General features: G+C 36.8%; 1 protein-coding gene across 2 annotated transcripts in view; it reads right to left on the reverse strand.

The window, feature by feature from the left end:
- The window catches only part of LOC117295427 (peptidyl-glycine alpha-amidating monooxygenase B-like), a 52,465-nt gene extending 41,311 nt beyond the window's left edge, over positions 1–11,154 (reverse strand). Inside the window, exons 1-3 of one of the 2 annotated variants that reach the window (XM_033778079.1) lie at positions 10,966–11,154; positions 967–1,452; positions 103–157 (exon numbers count right to left, since the gene is read on the reverse strand). In XM_033778079.1, coding sequence (XP_033633970.1) covers positions 103–157; positions 967–1,164 — 253 coding nt within the window. In that variant the 5' untranslated portion in view covers positions 1,165–1,452; positions 10,966–11,154. Of the gene's footprint in view, positions 1–102; positions 158–966; positions 1,453–5,253; positions 5,401–10,965 lie in introns of those variants that run through there. The other variant, XM_033778080.1, reaches the window with a different exon arrangement.
- Between the last annotated feature and the right edge of the window lie 1,169 nt (positions 11,155–12,323).

Below are 12,323 nucleotides of genomic sequence, written 5' to 3' on the forward strand. Positions count from 1 at the left end.
ACTGGTCAATCCACAAGTTTGATTTTAAAGTGATTAGTTTTTGATCAACTGTGTTCTTAGTTAATTAGTCAATCAGTCACATCAATTACAACACATACTCACCGATATATGAATCTTGTCTTGGCACCAGTACTGATGTACACACATACTGATCAGACTATAGAAAATGGAACAAGAAGGCACACAAAATTAATACAATTTATATTTAACTCATAAATATTGTACAGCCTGCAATGACTATGGAAAGTGTATTTCTAAAATATTATACATTGGCCCTTGTTTTAATTCAAGAACTGTTTTATTTCAACACTTTATTTAAACAAATTATTAACAATACAACTTTGTCTTTAAATATATGCTATTAATACATGAACATATGAATTTTTTAAAGTGTATTTTTAACTAGATGTTATTGTAAATCAAGCTCTAATCCGCTTCAGCTGTCACCCTTGACATTCATGAAACCAATGAACACACTGTAATGTACAATGTAGCGCAAACAAAAACAGAAAGTTGAGGTTAGACTTGAAGAAAAGCTCTGACACATTTACAAGCTCAACAAGAATATTAGCATGCAATATTTTCAAACAGTGGAAAGGAAACCGTCATTTACAGTTACGCTTATACTTTCAAGAATACATAATTTCCATTTGATTTTAGTATACAAGCGATCCCCCTTCATAAAGTACAAGAACAATACATTATATTGTTTTCCAGTCGTCATAAATGAATCATCACATTAACCAACTGATTAACAGTTCTAGTCAGAGTTTCCAGTTAAAAAAATTGTTTAATATGAATTCTTATATGTCTACTTTCCACCGACAAGAATTCCCAAATATTTGTTTCTAAAATAAATAGTTGAGATGTCAAAAATTGGGTTCTTAAAGTCAAGTTCATGGTTTTAAATTACAATTTATTTTTGAATAAAGCCCCAAAATATAAAATGATGAAATTGTGTAGTACCTTATCGATTATTACTCCAGGCATGAACGCATCGATGTAAAAAAAGTTTTCATCTGGTTCTGATTCATCACCATCATCGTCACCATGGCGACGCATCATGTCCCTCCTCCAGGTGTCATATTGCCCACAACAAATACCCAAAACAGCCAAGAGGAAAAACAAATCCAGGAGAAGACGTGCCAGAGAGCAGGAATCCATGATGGACTACAGGGCAACGTCGGCTGCTTCTTATAGTTAGAAAACAAGTCTCCACCTTGACACTGACTATGTTAATGATGGCAGGATTGGAGGATGCCGTGCTGTGTGTTTGTAGAATACAACGTTCTATTTGCTCGTCTCTTCCATATGTTTACGTGTGTCTTCTCAGCAGAGTCTGCATTTACACACAATCTTATGTAAACTACATCCAAGTTAAATATCTATCCAATTGTTGGTTATTCCTCATTCTATGCATAGATGGAAGGATGGAGAACAAGGTTGTGCCGTCTGTGTACAGAAAACAAAATTTAAATTAGCAATTAGGCAGGATACTAACAGGTAGGGTTACACACCTATATTCCGACACCCCTAATTTCCGACACCCCTATATTCCGACACCCCTATGTTCCGACACCCCTATGTTCCTACACCCCTATGTTCCGACACCCCTATGTTCCGACAAGTTATTTTCGCACATTATTACTCTGTTGATCAATAACAAAAACACAACTTGTATTACAGCCAGGTTTCCCGGCGAATTTCGGCCGAGAATAGGTTTGAACATTCATAAGATGAATTTGTACTGTTGTAAAAATTGATGGAATCAAATTAAGATAATCAAATCACGCATGCATTTCATTTTTTTGTGGTTATAAACATGAGTATGGCTCCCCAAGTTAGCTGGCAATAAATACTTTGCTTTTGTTAGATGCGTGTGTCTGGGGGACTACATAAAGATAGGTTACCGGTACGTTTATCGACTAAATTCCGGTCAATTTTAGCTTCTTTAAGTCGCACCGTTTTTCTTTTAAAAAATGACTAACACAAAATATTGGTGCAGGTTGTCGGAACATATTGGTGTCGGAACATAGGGGTGTTTGGGTCGTTGGAATATAAGGGTGTCGGAACATAGGGGTGTCGGAATAAAGGGGTGTCGGAATAAAGGGGTGTCGGAACATAGGGGTGTCGGAACATATGGGTGTCGGAACGAAGGGGTGTCAGAATACAGGGGTGTCGAAACATAGGGGTGTCGGAATATAGGTTGAGTTGTCCGAATATAGGGTTTTTTGGAACATAGGGGTGTCGGAACATAGGGATGTCGAAATATAGAGCAGTCACCGTCTGGTAGCAGTGCATGACAGATGATATTGATTTTTAGTTGTACATGAAAATCAAATGTAAGATTTAGTGAATATAAAAAACAAGCCTACTTTGAGTGAGCTGTGTTTGAAATTCCTTTTTGTTTTGTTTCGGTGGGGGGGGGGGGGGGTTCGGTAACTAAAAGATGAGTGGGGATGTCCTTTCACCTGTAGACATTTGACAATAAAAAAACACTTAAAAACACAAAACGGTTATATAAGGGGGAGTGAAGTTGAAAATAATTGTATACAATGTAAGGGACTCAGCAACTCAGTAAGGGCATCTGTAAAGCAGGAAAGACTGAATCTTCTTTGCAGGAACGTGTGATTTGCCTTGTCTATTAGCCAAACATGAGTACGGTACTCCAGATCAGGCATACTGTACATAACACTGTACAAAATGAACTTGTAAAGGAGTTTTAAAAGAACATCTATTTGGGTTTTTTAGTTTGGTAATTTTGATGAATCCACGTATAACCTTTGATTTAAAATAAATTGGGTATGTTTGGACCAAGTGAGATCCCTAGAAAAAAATATATTTATTAAAAGAGTCCACTAGACCTCCGTTTTATGAGATCAGACACCATACATGTAGACCTGTGTGTAACATTACAACAACCATCTTGTCATGTTTCCCTCGTGCAATACACAATAAAGAAGAATGATTTCATTAGATCTTAAAGGCTCATAATATGTAGCCCAATCAATCCAGCTTGATATTGTGTGGTGGTCCAATAGTCACATTGAAGTTCATGACATTTGCATGGTGGCCTTATGGCGTACATTCGTTAAATTCTACATGTAATATGGCTGACATAACAATTTGTCATACATATGTACCGCTGTACAAATTGTGAGGTTTGATTGGTCGAAAACCAATCAAGTGTCGTGCAACAAATACGCATGTATCATGGCTAAATATGCGCGCTACGTGTAATGCACAGCACGCCGGGTAACATGAAAAGTGATGTACACCAGTGTACATCACCTTGATCGTTCCCATCGATAGTCCATTTCCAGCGCTGTACGAAACACACGCGGGTTCGAGGGAACAGGTGAAGAATTGTTTCTTATTTGAATAATGAACTGTTCGTCTGCTTATTCAACCATGATTAAACTATGCATTGCTCTGTCTTGGTAATGTTTGAAGATGACAACAGAACTTTGAGAAGAGGAATAACAATGTTACCAAGGTATAACAAAACAATTGTTGCACGCTGTGATGACTGGGGTCCATGGGTTTTGTACACCCTCGGTGGCAAATGGCACCCTTGGCTTCGCCTCGGGTGCCATTTTCCCCCTCGGGTGTACAAAACGCCATGGATCCCGTCAACGCGTGCAACAATTGTATAATGAACTTCGTCCACATCACATTCAAATCATATGATTTGGTAGTTAAATAGTGCCAAGCTTCAAGACTGCTCATTTTCATTTGTCTTTGAATTATAATTGTGGAGTCTTCATGGGCAGGGTATGTTTTTTAAAAACATAAATACATTGTAGTTTCCAACTAGACTACCGCGATTGCCCAAATTGTTTGGGCAATCTTGGTGGTCTAGTTGGTAAGACACTGCTCTAGAATTGCAAAGGTCGTGGGTTCTAATCGGTGTAGGCAATATATGGTTAAAACAAAAACATTCTTTAACCCGATGCAAACTTCCATCTATTAAAAGAATAACTTGGCAAAAACCAAAAACCTTGCTAGATTCTAATTGCATACAATGTGTACCATCAATAGTTTTAATCAAATTTAAACTATGGTGTTGTTATAAACTGCTTTAACTGAAGATTGGGTGGGTGTATCCATTTTTCCTGAGGTATGCAGTGCATTTATCGAGTCATGTTGTTTTGCACTGTTTTAGGCATGTGTATTATGATGTACAATTATGTATGTTGGCCGCACTAGAAACTGATATTTATTTTAATCCCGCACACTGCATGAACATGCAGGGTTTTTTAATCAACTTCCTCCATGGTGGTTGTAATCGATACTAAACTGTATTGCACATGTTCAGCTACATCCGACCACATTGCCGCTCAGTACCACTTCGAGGTTTAAGCCAAGAGATATAGAAAATCTCTAGAGATTTTTGGGAGAGCTGGTTCAATTGGATCACAAGCAGAACCGCAAGCAGAATCGATGCAAATAGTCCCCCTGAGCAGAGAACAAGGAAGGAAGTGAAGGTTCTAAAAATGTCTCTGGAAAGCATGCATAAATTACAATGTATTTGGCAAATTGATTAAGACTTAAATACTTGCATGCTTGAAGTGCCATGTTAAGAGTTTTCAGGCAGTTAACTGGCGACAATGTATACAACTTAACTTTTACCACTTTTATGGTCCAGTAATCCATCATTTCATACTGACCATCCTCTGTCCTTACCACTTCACTCCAATTGGTTCATAGCCACCTATGAAATTGAAACTTTGATTGGCTATAATTTACCCGCTGTTTCACTGCAAACTTCCCTTTATCCCTTTCCCTTCTTTTTCTAGTTGTTTTTACATTTGCCTCAAATGAAGGTCCGGTTTAGATAGAACGCCAAGGCCATCTACCCTACTCATTCTAAACAACTTAAAACTGGAATATCCTTTGCTCCTAACCATCTGAAAGCCATCCAGCCATCCAGGTTTCAATAATAATCTGGATACAAGAATTTTAACACGCTTACTATGTACTTATAATGTAATTACAGGATATAATATTCTTTGCACAAAAAACACACTCATGAAAACATATTTTATAATTATATAGAAAAGCACACTACATGCTCGTTTACCAAACAAAAAATTATGTGCTTCAACACAATAATAAGATGTAAACAAAGTTTTGTTAAAAATGTACACAATGGCCACCTACACTACACTACAATGGGATTACCTGCATTGATAATGTACAATGTATAATATGGGCATCACTAAATAAATAACATTACGTATTTGTACTTACAAAGTGTAAGAAGCAAGAGCATGCGATATAGAGCAATGATCTACAGTAGATGCAAACTGCTTATCATGGTTCCATGAATCTCTATAACAGCATAGAACTATGTAGCATCCTTTATTGTGTTGGCAAGGCTTTCAAATCTCAATCATAATACAGTCAGTGTCAGTAGAGACGCATTATGTATGAGAAGTATTGAGCACGATGCTACCAGGCTGTTGACCCAAGCTAGACAAGCCAAGATGAGGGGTCACAAGTCAAGATGATCATAATAATATATTACTTCATTATGTCTGTAATGTATGTATTATAATCAAGTGTTCAAGAAGCAGAGCATTTTACATTGAATTGTGTGTGCATGTACCTTGACATTCAAACAGAGAACTACGTAAATGTACAAGCAGAAAGGGGCATCAGGTCCACGGGTGTCAAGAAGGAAAATTATTAGGTCCATGTTTGTCAGAACAGCAGTTGAACAAAGGGGAATCCACAATTGAAGGCCATTGCACAAGGGTGTATGAAGTAACCAGAGGACCACTTTATCTCAAAGGGAACTGAATACAAACATGTAGTAGCATTCCTCATTTGTCAAGTTTGCTGTATTTTCTACAATAATATGACTAGCCGCAATCAATTATTTTAGAATGACAAGCTTAACCTAAGTCCTAATTGTAAGCGTGTGTATTGCCCTGCTCATTTCAAGACAAAGCTGACAGGATTGTGCGTCTGACTGAGTGTCCTCAATCCAAAAGGTTCTTCGTTCTCTGTTGAATATTGTTGCAGGTAAAAACATAGATCTACATCTACGTGTAGAATAAGTTCTTATAGGCCTATTCGATGGACATTATGGACTTCAGCATAATTTGAGTGTGGTTGAGATTAATTAATAAACTCCTTTATAGGTTCTTGACACGCATCACTGCCAGTATGATGTCAATACTGTCACACAGTACACGCAGGAGCCTGCATGCGTCATAAAACTACAGTGCCTTTGAAGAGTGTCGTTATAATAACCAGTGCCTACTCAACCTTGCTAATGCCAACAGTTCATTGTATTTATAAGCAAAGCTGATGATATCATTAGCTTCAATTTTGTTTATTAAATTGTATTTCAAACTAAAGGGAAAGGCAATCGTTGTTTTTTGCAACATGATTTATGTTTTGTCATGAATTGTGCGCTCCATGGTAATTATACTGAGCTTATTTTCATTGTGACAATAAAATAATTACAGGTGAATATAAGGCCCCTTTAACTTCTTCAAATTCTGCGCTTACGATCATGATTCCCCGCTTACGTGCAAGCGCCGAATTTCTGCGCTAGCCTTGTAAGCGTAGAATGCCTAGTAACGTGGATTACGCACGCACAGACGCCAAAATTCGCCGCTAACCTGTGAAACAGGCTTGCCATAAGCACAGAATTCCCTGCTTCCGTAAGCGCCGATTCTGTGGTTACGGTAAGCAGAGCCATGAAATTGGGTCCTGGTCTCACATCAAGCTCCAGATTCATTATTGCACTGAGTGTTAGTGGTAGTGTGTAATGGTAATCAAGTAAGTTATTATGATAATTGTCAATACTTGGCTAGTGTGGATGTCATCTGTTGGATCTGTGCTGTTCAAACAAAGTTCATGATAGCATTTTGTTCACACTGAGTGTTAGTGGTAACTAGTGTAATCAAGTTAATTATTATGATATTGTCAATACTTGGCTAGTGTGGATGTCATATGTTGGATCTCTGCTATTCAAACAAAGTTCAAGATAGCATTTTGTTCACACCAGTGCCACAAGCAAATAAACAAATATAATCAATTGATTAAACTGTTTGGTGTAACACACACGTAAATCAAGCTCAACTGATGAGTTTAAATGGTATTTTGTTTGAAGCAAAAAATGCATAAATAATTTCAACTGTACAATTCTATAACTTTTTGAAGGGGATAATTACTTGTTATTAATCTGCAAGTATTCAGTTCTGAATGGACAATCTTTGAGAATTCATTTACAAGAAAATGTGTTCCATGAGGAAGATTAACTCGAAGTCTGAAAATATACAAAATTAAAAATACACCATGGAGGAATTCCTTCCTCCATGCATGAAACCAAACAAAAACAGCCAACTTTCAATGGCTCGTACCAGGCAGGTACAAAAATGTACGAATGCCCCATATTTCAAAATATTTGTATCACTGCCGAAGTGTTCATTAAAGACTGGAACACATATCCACAACATACATCATCCGTCACGTACAATAAGACTTTTCAAAATCTCACTTTATTAATTTAGGCTTCTTGATTAGAATCCTGAGATTAGAATCACAGGACAACAAATCCCCCAAAAAACAAGCACTAAAAAAACACGCAGTCTATCTAGTGACTGAAGGAGAATGAAACTTAATCGAGCTTAAGTGCAGCAAAACATTCTGGTAAGGAACAGGGGGCTTCATAACCCTTTTCCTTCCCAAAATGCCTTTTGACAGTTGAGAAAAATCGTCCAGGCGGGAATCGCAAAAGCTTGATACATCAAGTTTTCTTCATTTCATAAACCGTGGTCACAGGGTACAGTAAGCTACATACATGAACGTGTATGAAGGAAATAAACTACGTATGTATACTTAGTACTTTGGCTATAGTTGCGATTCTCTTAGTCTTACCTTTATCCTCTCCAGAAATTTTCCAAAGAACGAGTATGGCAGAGCTTAGGTTTGAGGCTAACAACACATGCACTAGATTGATATACCCACATAAAAGCAAGGACTTTATCATTTGTTTACAGTTAGGCACCTATAACACATGCACTAGATTGATGTGCCCACATTAAAGCAAGGACTTTATCATTTGTTTACAGTTAGGCCCCTATTGAAAACTAGATTACTGTCAACACAAAGCTAAACATTTGTAAAATTCCTCTCCCCTCTACGTGTAGGCCTATGACTACACTTACACGTGTCACTCAGCCCATCTTGGGGCATGGACCATGTCTCGTGGAAGGCTACTACTACATGGTCAAGGGTGAGTAGTGCACACACTTGGGTGTAAATCTGTAATAAATAGGCTGAATTCAACCCAGTAGATCATTATATTACCAAGAACATTATTTCAATGTTTTCATTTCAGATACATTTCACGATACATTTGTTTCATTCAAGTCAACATCAATCGAAACATTGTGATATCATTGTTCGTAGGGTAATATGTATGTTTTCTACCCCATATGTTTTCGAACCCAAACTTTGATTCCCGTTATCGCATGACTGTGCGAGCTCCACCAGTGACACAGATGCTCTGCTGTTTACTCACAGTCTGTATTTTTGTCAGGCTTAATCATGCTGAGAATAAAGTTTTCTGTCACAAGTTCTAGGCTATACATGCTCAAACATTAATAAAATGATACCCTATGGTATGCCAATACGAGGAAAAAAATAAAATATTTTAAATGAAAATGAAAAAAAAAAATGTTTTTATTAACGGCAGACTGCAATAAATTCTGAGAAACGTAATAAATAATAGATCCACATAAAAGAGATAATATAACAGATTGGTTTCTTACTCCTGAAACCAAACATTTCTGGTCTGAAATGGGAAAAAAAACAGATTGTTTTGAAGTGTTTGTGCTTCAATGGGTTGGGGTGTTTTACTGTCATGCCTTGCGATGATATCTCCCGATTCAAGTAGCCATAGGCCAATGTCTTGGGAAAAATTCAATTTGGGAAAAATACCACTTCCAGGTGACTTTAAGCCTCAGTATTTTTTTTCAAGAATGCTCAGCAAAACATTCAGTCACATGATTTTGATCATCATGAATTGTGAATTGAATTAGCGTTTGATGAAACTTTTTCGGTGGGCACATATTTGTTTATGGCCTCAACATTATGACATATTTTTGTACCTTGTAGAAATGCCTAAAATACCAAACTTTTTGCTTTTACAAGTGCAAATGACCAGTGGAGCCTTACATGTTTCTAAGTTTTGGTCAAGGGAGAGGAGACTCTTTGCTTTGCAAATAAAACCACACAATTTTTATCTAGGGACTGTTTACATCGCGCACCACAGAGAGGTAAAAGATTTGCTACTATTTTAGGGACACCTCGAAAACAGGACCTCCTACGATATTAGCAATGGAATATCTCTTGCAAAACAAAACTGTTAAGATTTCAACACACGATGAAGTGTAAGTGTCGATCATTGTAAAAAGGTTGGATAGATGATTTTTTTTTAATTTTTTTTTTTATTGTAAACAATTTTCCTGTTTGATAATTAATCAATAAATAATTAATAAATGAGTTTCTGAAAACATATACCACCAGAGACATTGTTCAGAAAACATAATAACTTGCAAACCAAAAGGGAAAACTTGATCCAATTAATGAACAATATTAGAAAATAGTTTGATACTTTGATATTAACAAACCATACCTACATGTACATCCCACCCACCCTGTCTAACAACATTTTAACTTCTCAATGACATGACACTGTTTGATGGTGTAACGTAAAATCTACTACTTATTATTACATATCGTAGGAGGTCCTGTTTTCGAAGTGTCCCTAAAATCGTAGCAAATCTTTTACCTCTCTGTGCGCGATGTAAACAGTCCCAAGATAAAAATTGTGTGGTTTTATTTGCCAAGCAAAGGGTCTCGTCTCCCTTGACCAAAACTTAGAAACACGTAAGGCTCCACTGGATATTTGCATAAAGTTTCATCAAACACTATTTCAATTCACAGTTCATGATGATCAAATCATGTGACTGAATGTTTTGCTGAGCATTCTGGGAAAAAATACAGGGGCTTAAAGAAGCCATACATGTGCCTTATATCATTTTCTAATATTTTTGGAGATTTCTTTTTTTAACCCTCCGATCAATATTGTTATTTATATTAAAATTTAAACAAGCAGCTTGTTGATTCAATTATCACTGTTTATTTATAAGCTTTATTATAAATTTTAAGAGAAAAAAAGGGGAAAAACTAAATAAAAATCAGATTTGAAAGGCAATGATTTTTCACACTTTTTATTAAACTATTAATTTTTGTAATTTTTTGCAAATTACCAACGTAATTTTAAAATTTCATTAAAAAATATTTTTAATAAAACGAAGACAACTGCGGGCTATAGAGTCATACACAGAGTCTCAAAGAACACTTGTAGTCACTGTAGATGTTTCTTCCATATGTATGGCTTCACCGGGAAACCATGCTTTCTTGTTTTCCGTGAAAACAGGAAAAACTCAAAACAAATGGGGCCACTTGAAGTCATCGAAGATCGGTGGGATAACTTTCCGTATGGCGCCACCACTTTTTCACTCATATTTACAGAAAGGGATATCTCATTGAGGTAAATTAAATACTATATTATTTCATATCGAATGAAAAAGTGGTGGCGCCATACGGAAACTTTTCCGATCGGTGTGTAGTGTGGCCATTTCAATGTCCATCAATTTTTAATATATGTTTGCATACTTCATATTAACAAAAGAAGGTAATTAGGGCATCGGTTGATATAAGGCATCATTACTTTTTTCCCAATTCAAAGAAAAAGGCATAATAGCGTGAAAACTGGTAAGGGCCGGGAGGATACAAGATAAATACTTAGATAGCAAGTCGTCCAAGTCCAACCAAGAAGAAAGTTAGTTGATTAAGGACTGAGTAAATGAGGCCTACCTATAAATAAAATAACAGGAAAGGGGTTTCATAAAGGTCTTAGTTAATTATGGTATTTACCTGTCTTCACTTGGCATACTGGAATAAAGAGCAAATTATTCGAGTCCGGTAAAACTTCAAATATTCCCCAAAGAACACCCCATCAATGGCCGTACATATCTCACATCATTCCGCCGGTGTCCGTACACACACGTACACCATCGTACACACTGCACCGCAACATGACTAGACTACGTACTGCTGGGTGCTTCCTTGAACGTCATTGGATTGGTGGCGCTATTATCAGTCCGTCCTTGTGTCACAAAACTACTTACGGTGTGTCTCTACTCTCCGTGTTTTATGTGCCTTGTCCACAAAACAGTCGCGTGTTGACGTTGGGGGAGGGACACTCAATATTATCGTCCAAACATTTCGATATGTTTTCCTTATTTTTGTTCTGAACCACCACAAATGTTGTTTTGTTAATATTGACAGACTAAGTAAACCATAATTATACACTAAAGAACAATGTAGTGCCCAAGTGCCGCTTTTCGTGCCTGGCTTCCAAGCATGCAACTTCTTTTGAATAAAACAGGGTATCATGTTTCATAATCATACGCGGCCGGGACATCGCATTTCCAAACAAAGTTGACTGACACATTGGACATTGGAACAGCACATAACCCAGGTCCAAATTCCAGTTGAACCTAGTTAAACTGGGTTTAACTGGAACTAGTTGAAACCAGTTGATAAACTAGTTAAACACAGTTAAAACCAGTTGGTTTAATATGGAAAATGGACAGAGACCAACTGGTTTATAATTTCAACCTAGTAGAACACAGATAAACCTAGTCCAAACTAGTTGGTTAATATGGAAAATGGACGAGTTTGATCACTATCCAGTTGAACCAGTTGACCCCAGTTAACTAGGTTCAACTGGAATTTTGACCTGGGAATGACAGAAATTATAGATAATCTTATCTGGACGGGCCGCTGCCCGTTTGGTATTTCCCCTTTCATTTGTCAATTCTATTTTCAAATTAATGTCATTAGGATTTCCGTGGGACAAGACAGGACAGATGGCCAGATTTTAGTGTATATATATATTTATTGTTATTCCAAAGATTATTTAAATTATCACGTTTTAAATTTTAATGGTTTATGGAAAGTTTTGGAGAATAAAACATTGCTTGACATGTATTAAGTGTCCTGTATTACCTGGGCACAATTGTATGAATGTTTATGTGCCAAATGGAAGGCCACCGGCAGCGCCCCCTTCCCTTTTAAACAAAATATTTTATTCAACAATAATTCACCCCTTTGAGTATTTTTAAAACAAATCGGTTCACAGTTGTGTTTTTAAAACTATTTAACTGTTCGTCTGCAGTGAGAGTACTAGGGCCTCTGTTGCCGAAATTCAAAAGATATAAACACGGTGT

This window comes from Asterias rubens, chromosome 10, assembly GCF_902459465.1.
Source record: "Asterias rubens chromosome 10, eAstRub1.3, whole genome shotgun sequence".
NCBI classification, from domain to species: Eukaryota; Metazoa; Echinodermata; class Asteroidea; order Forcipulatida; family Asteriidae; genus Asterias; species Asterias rubens.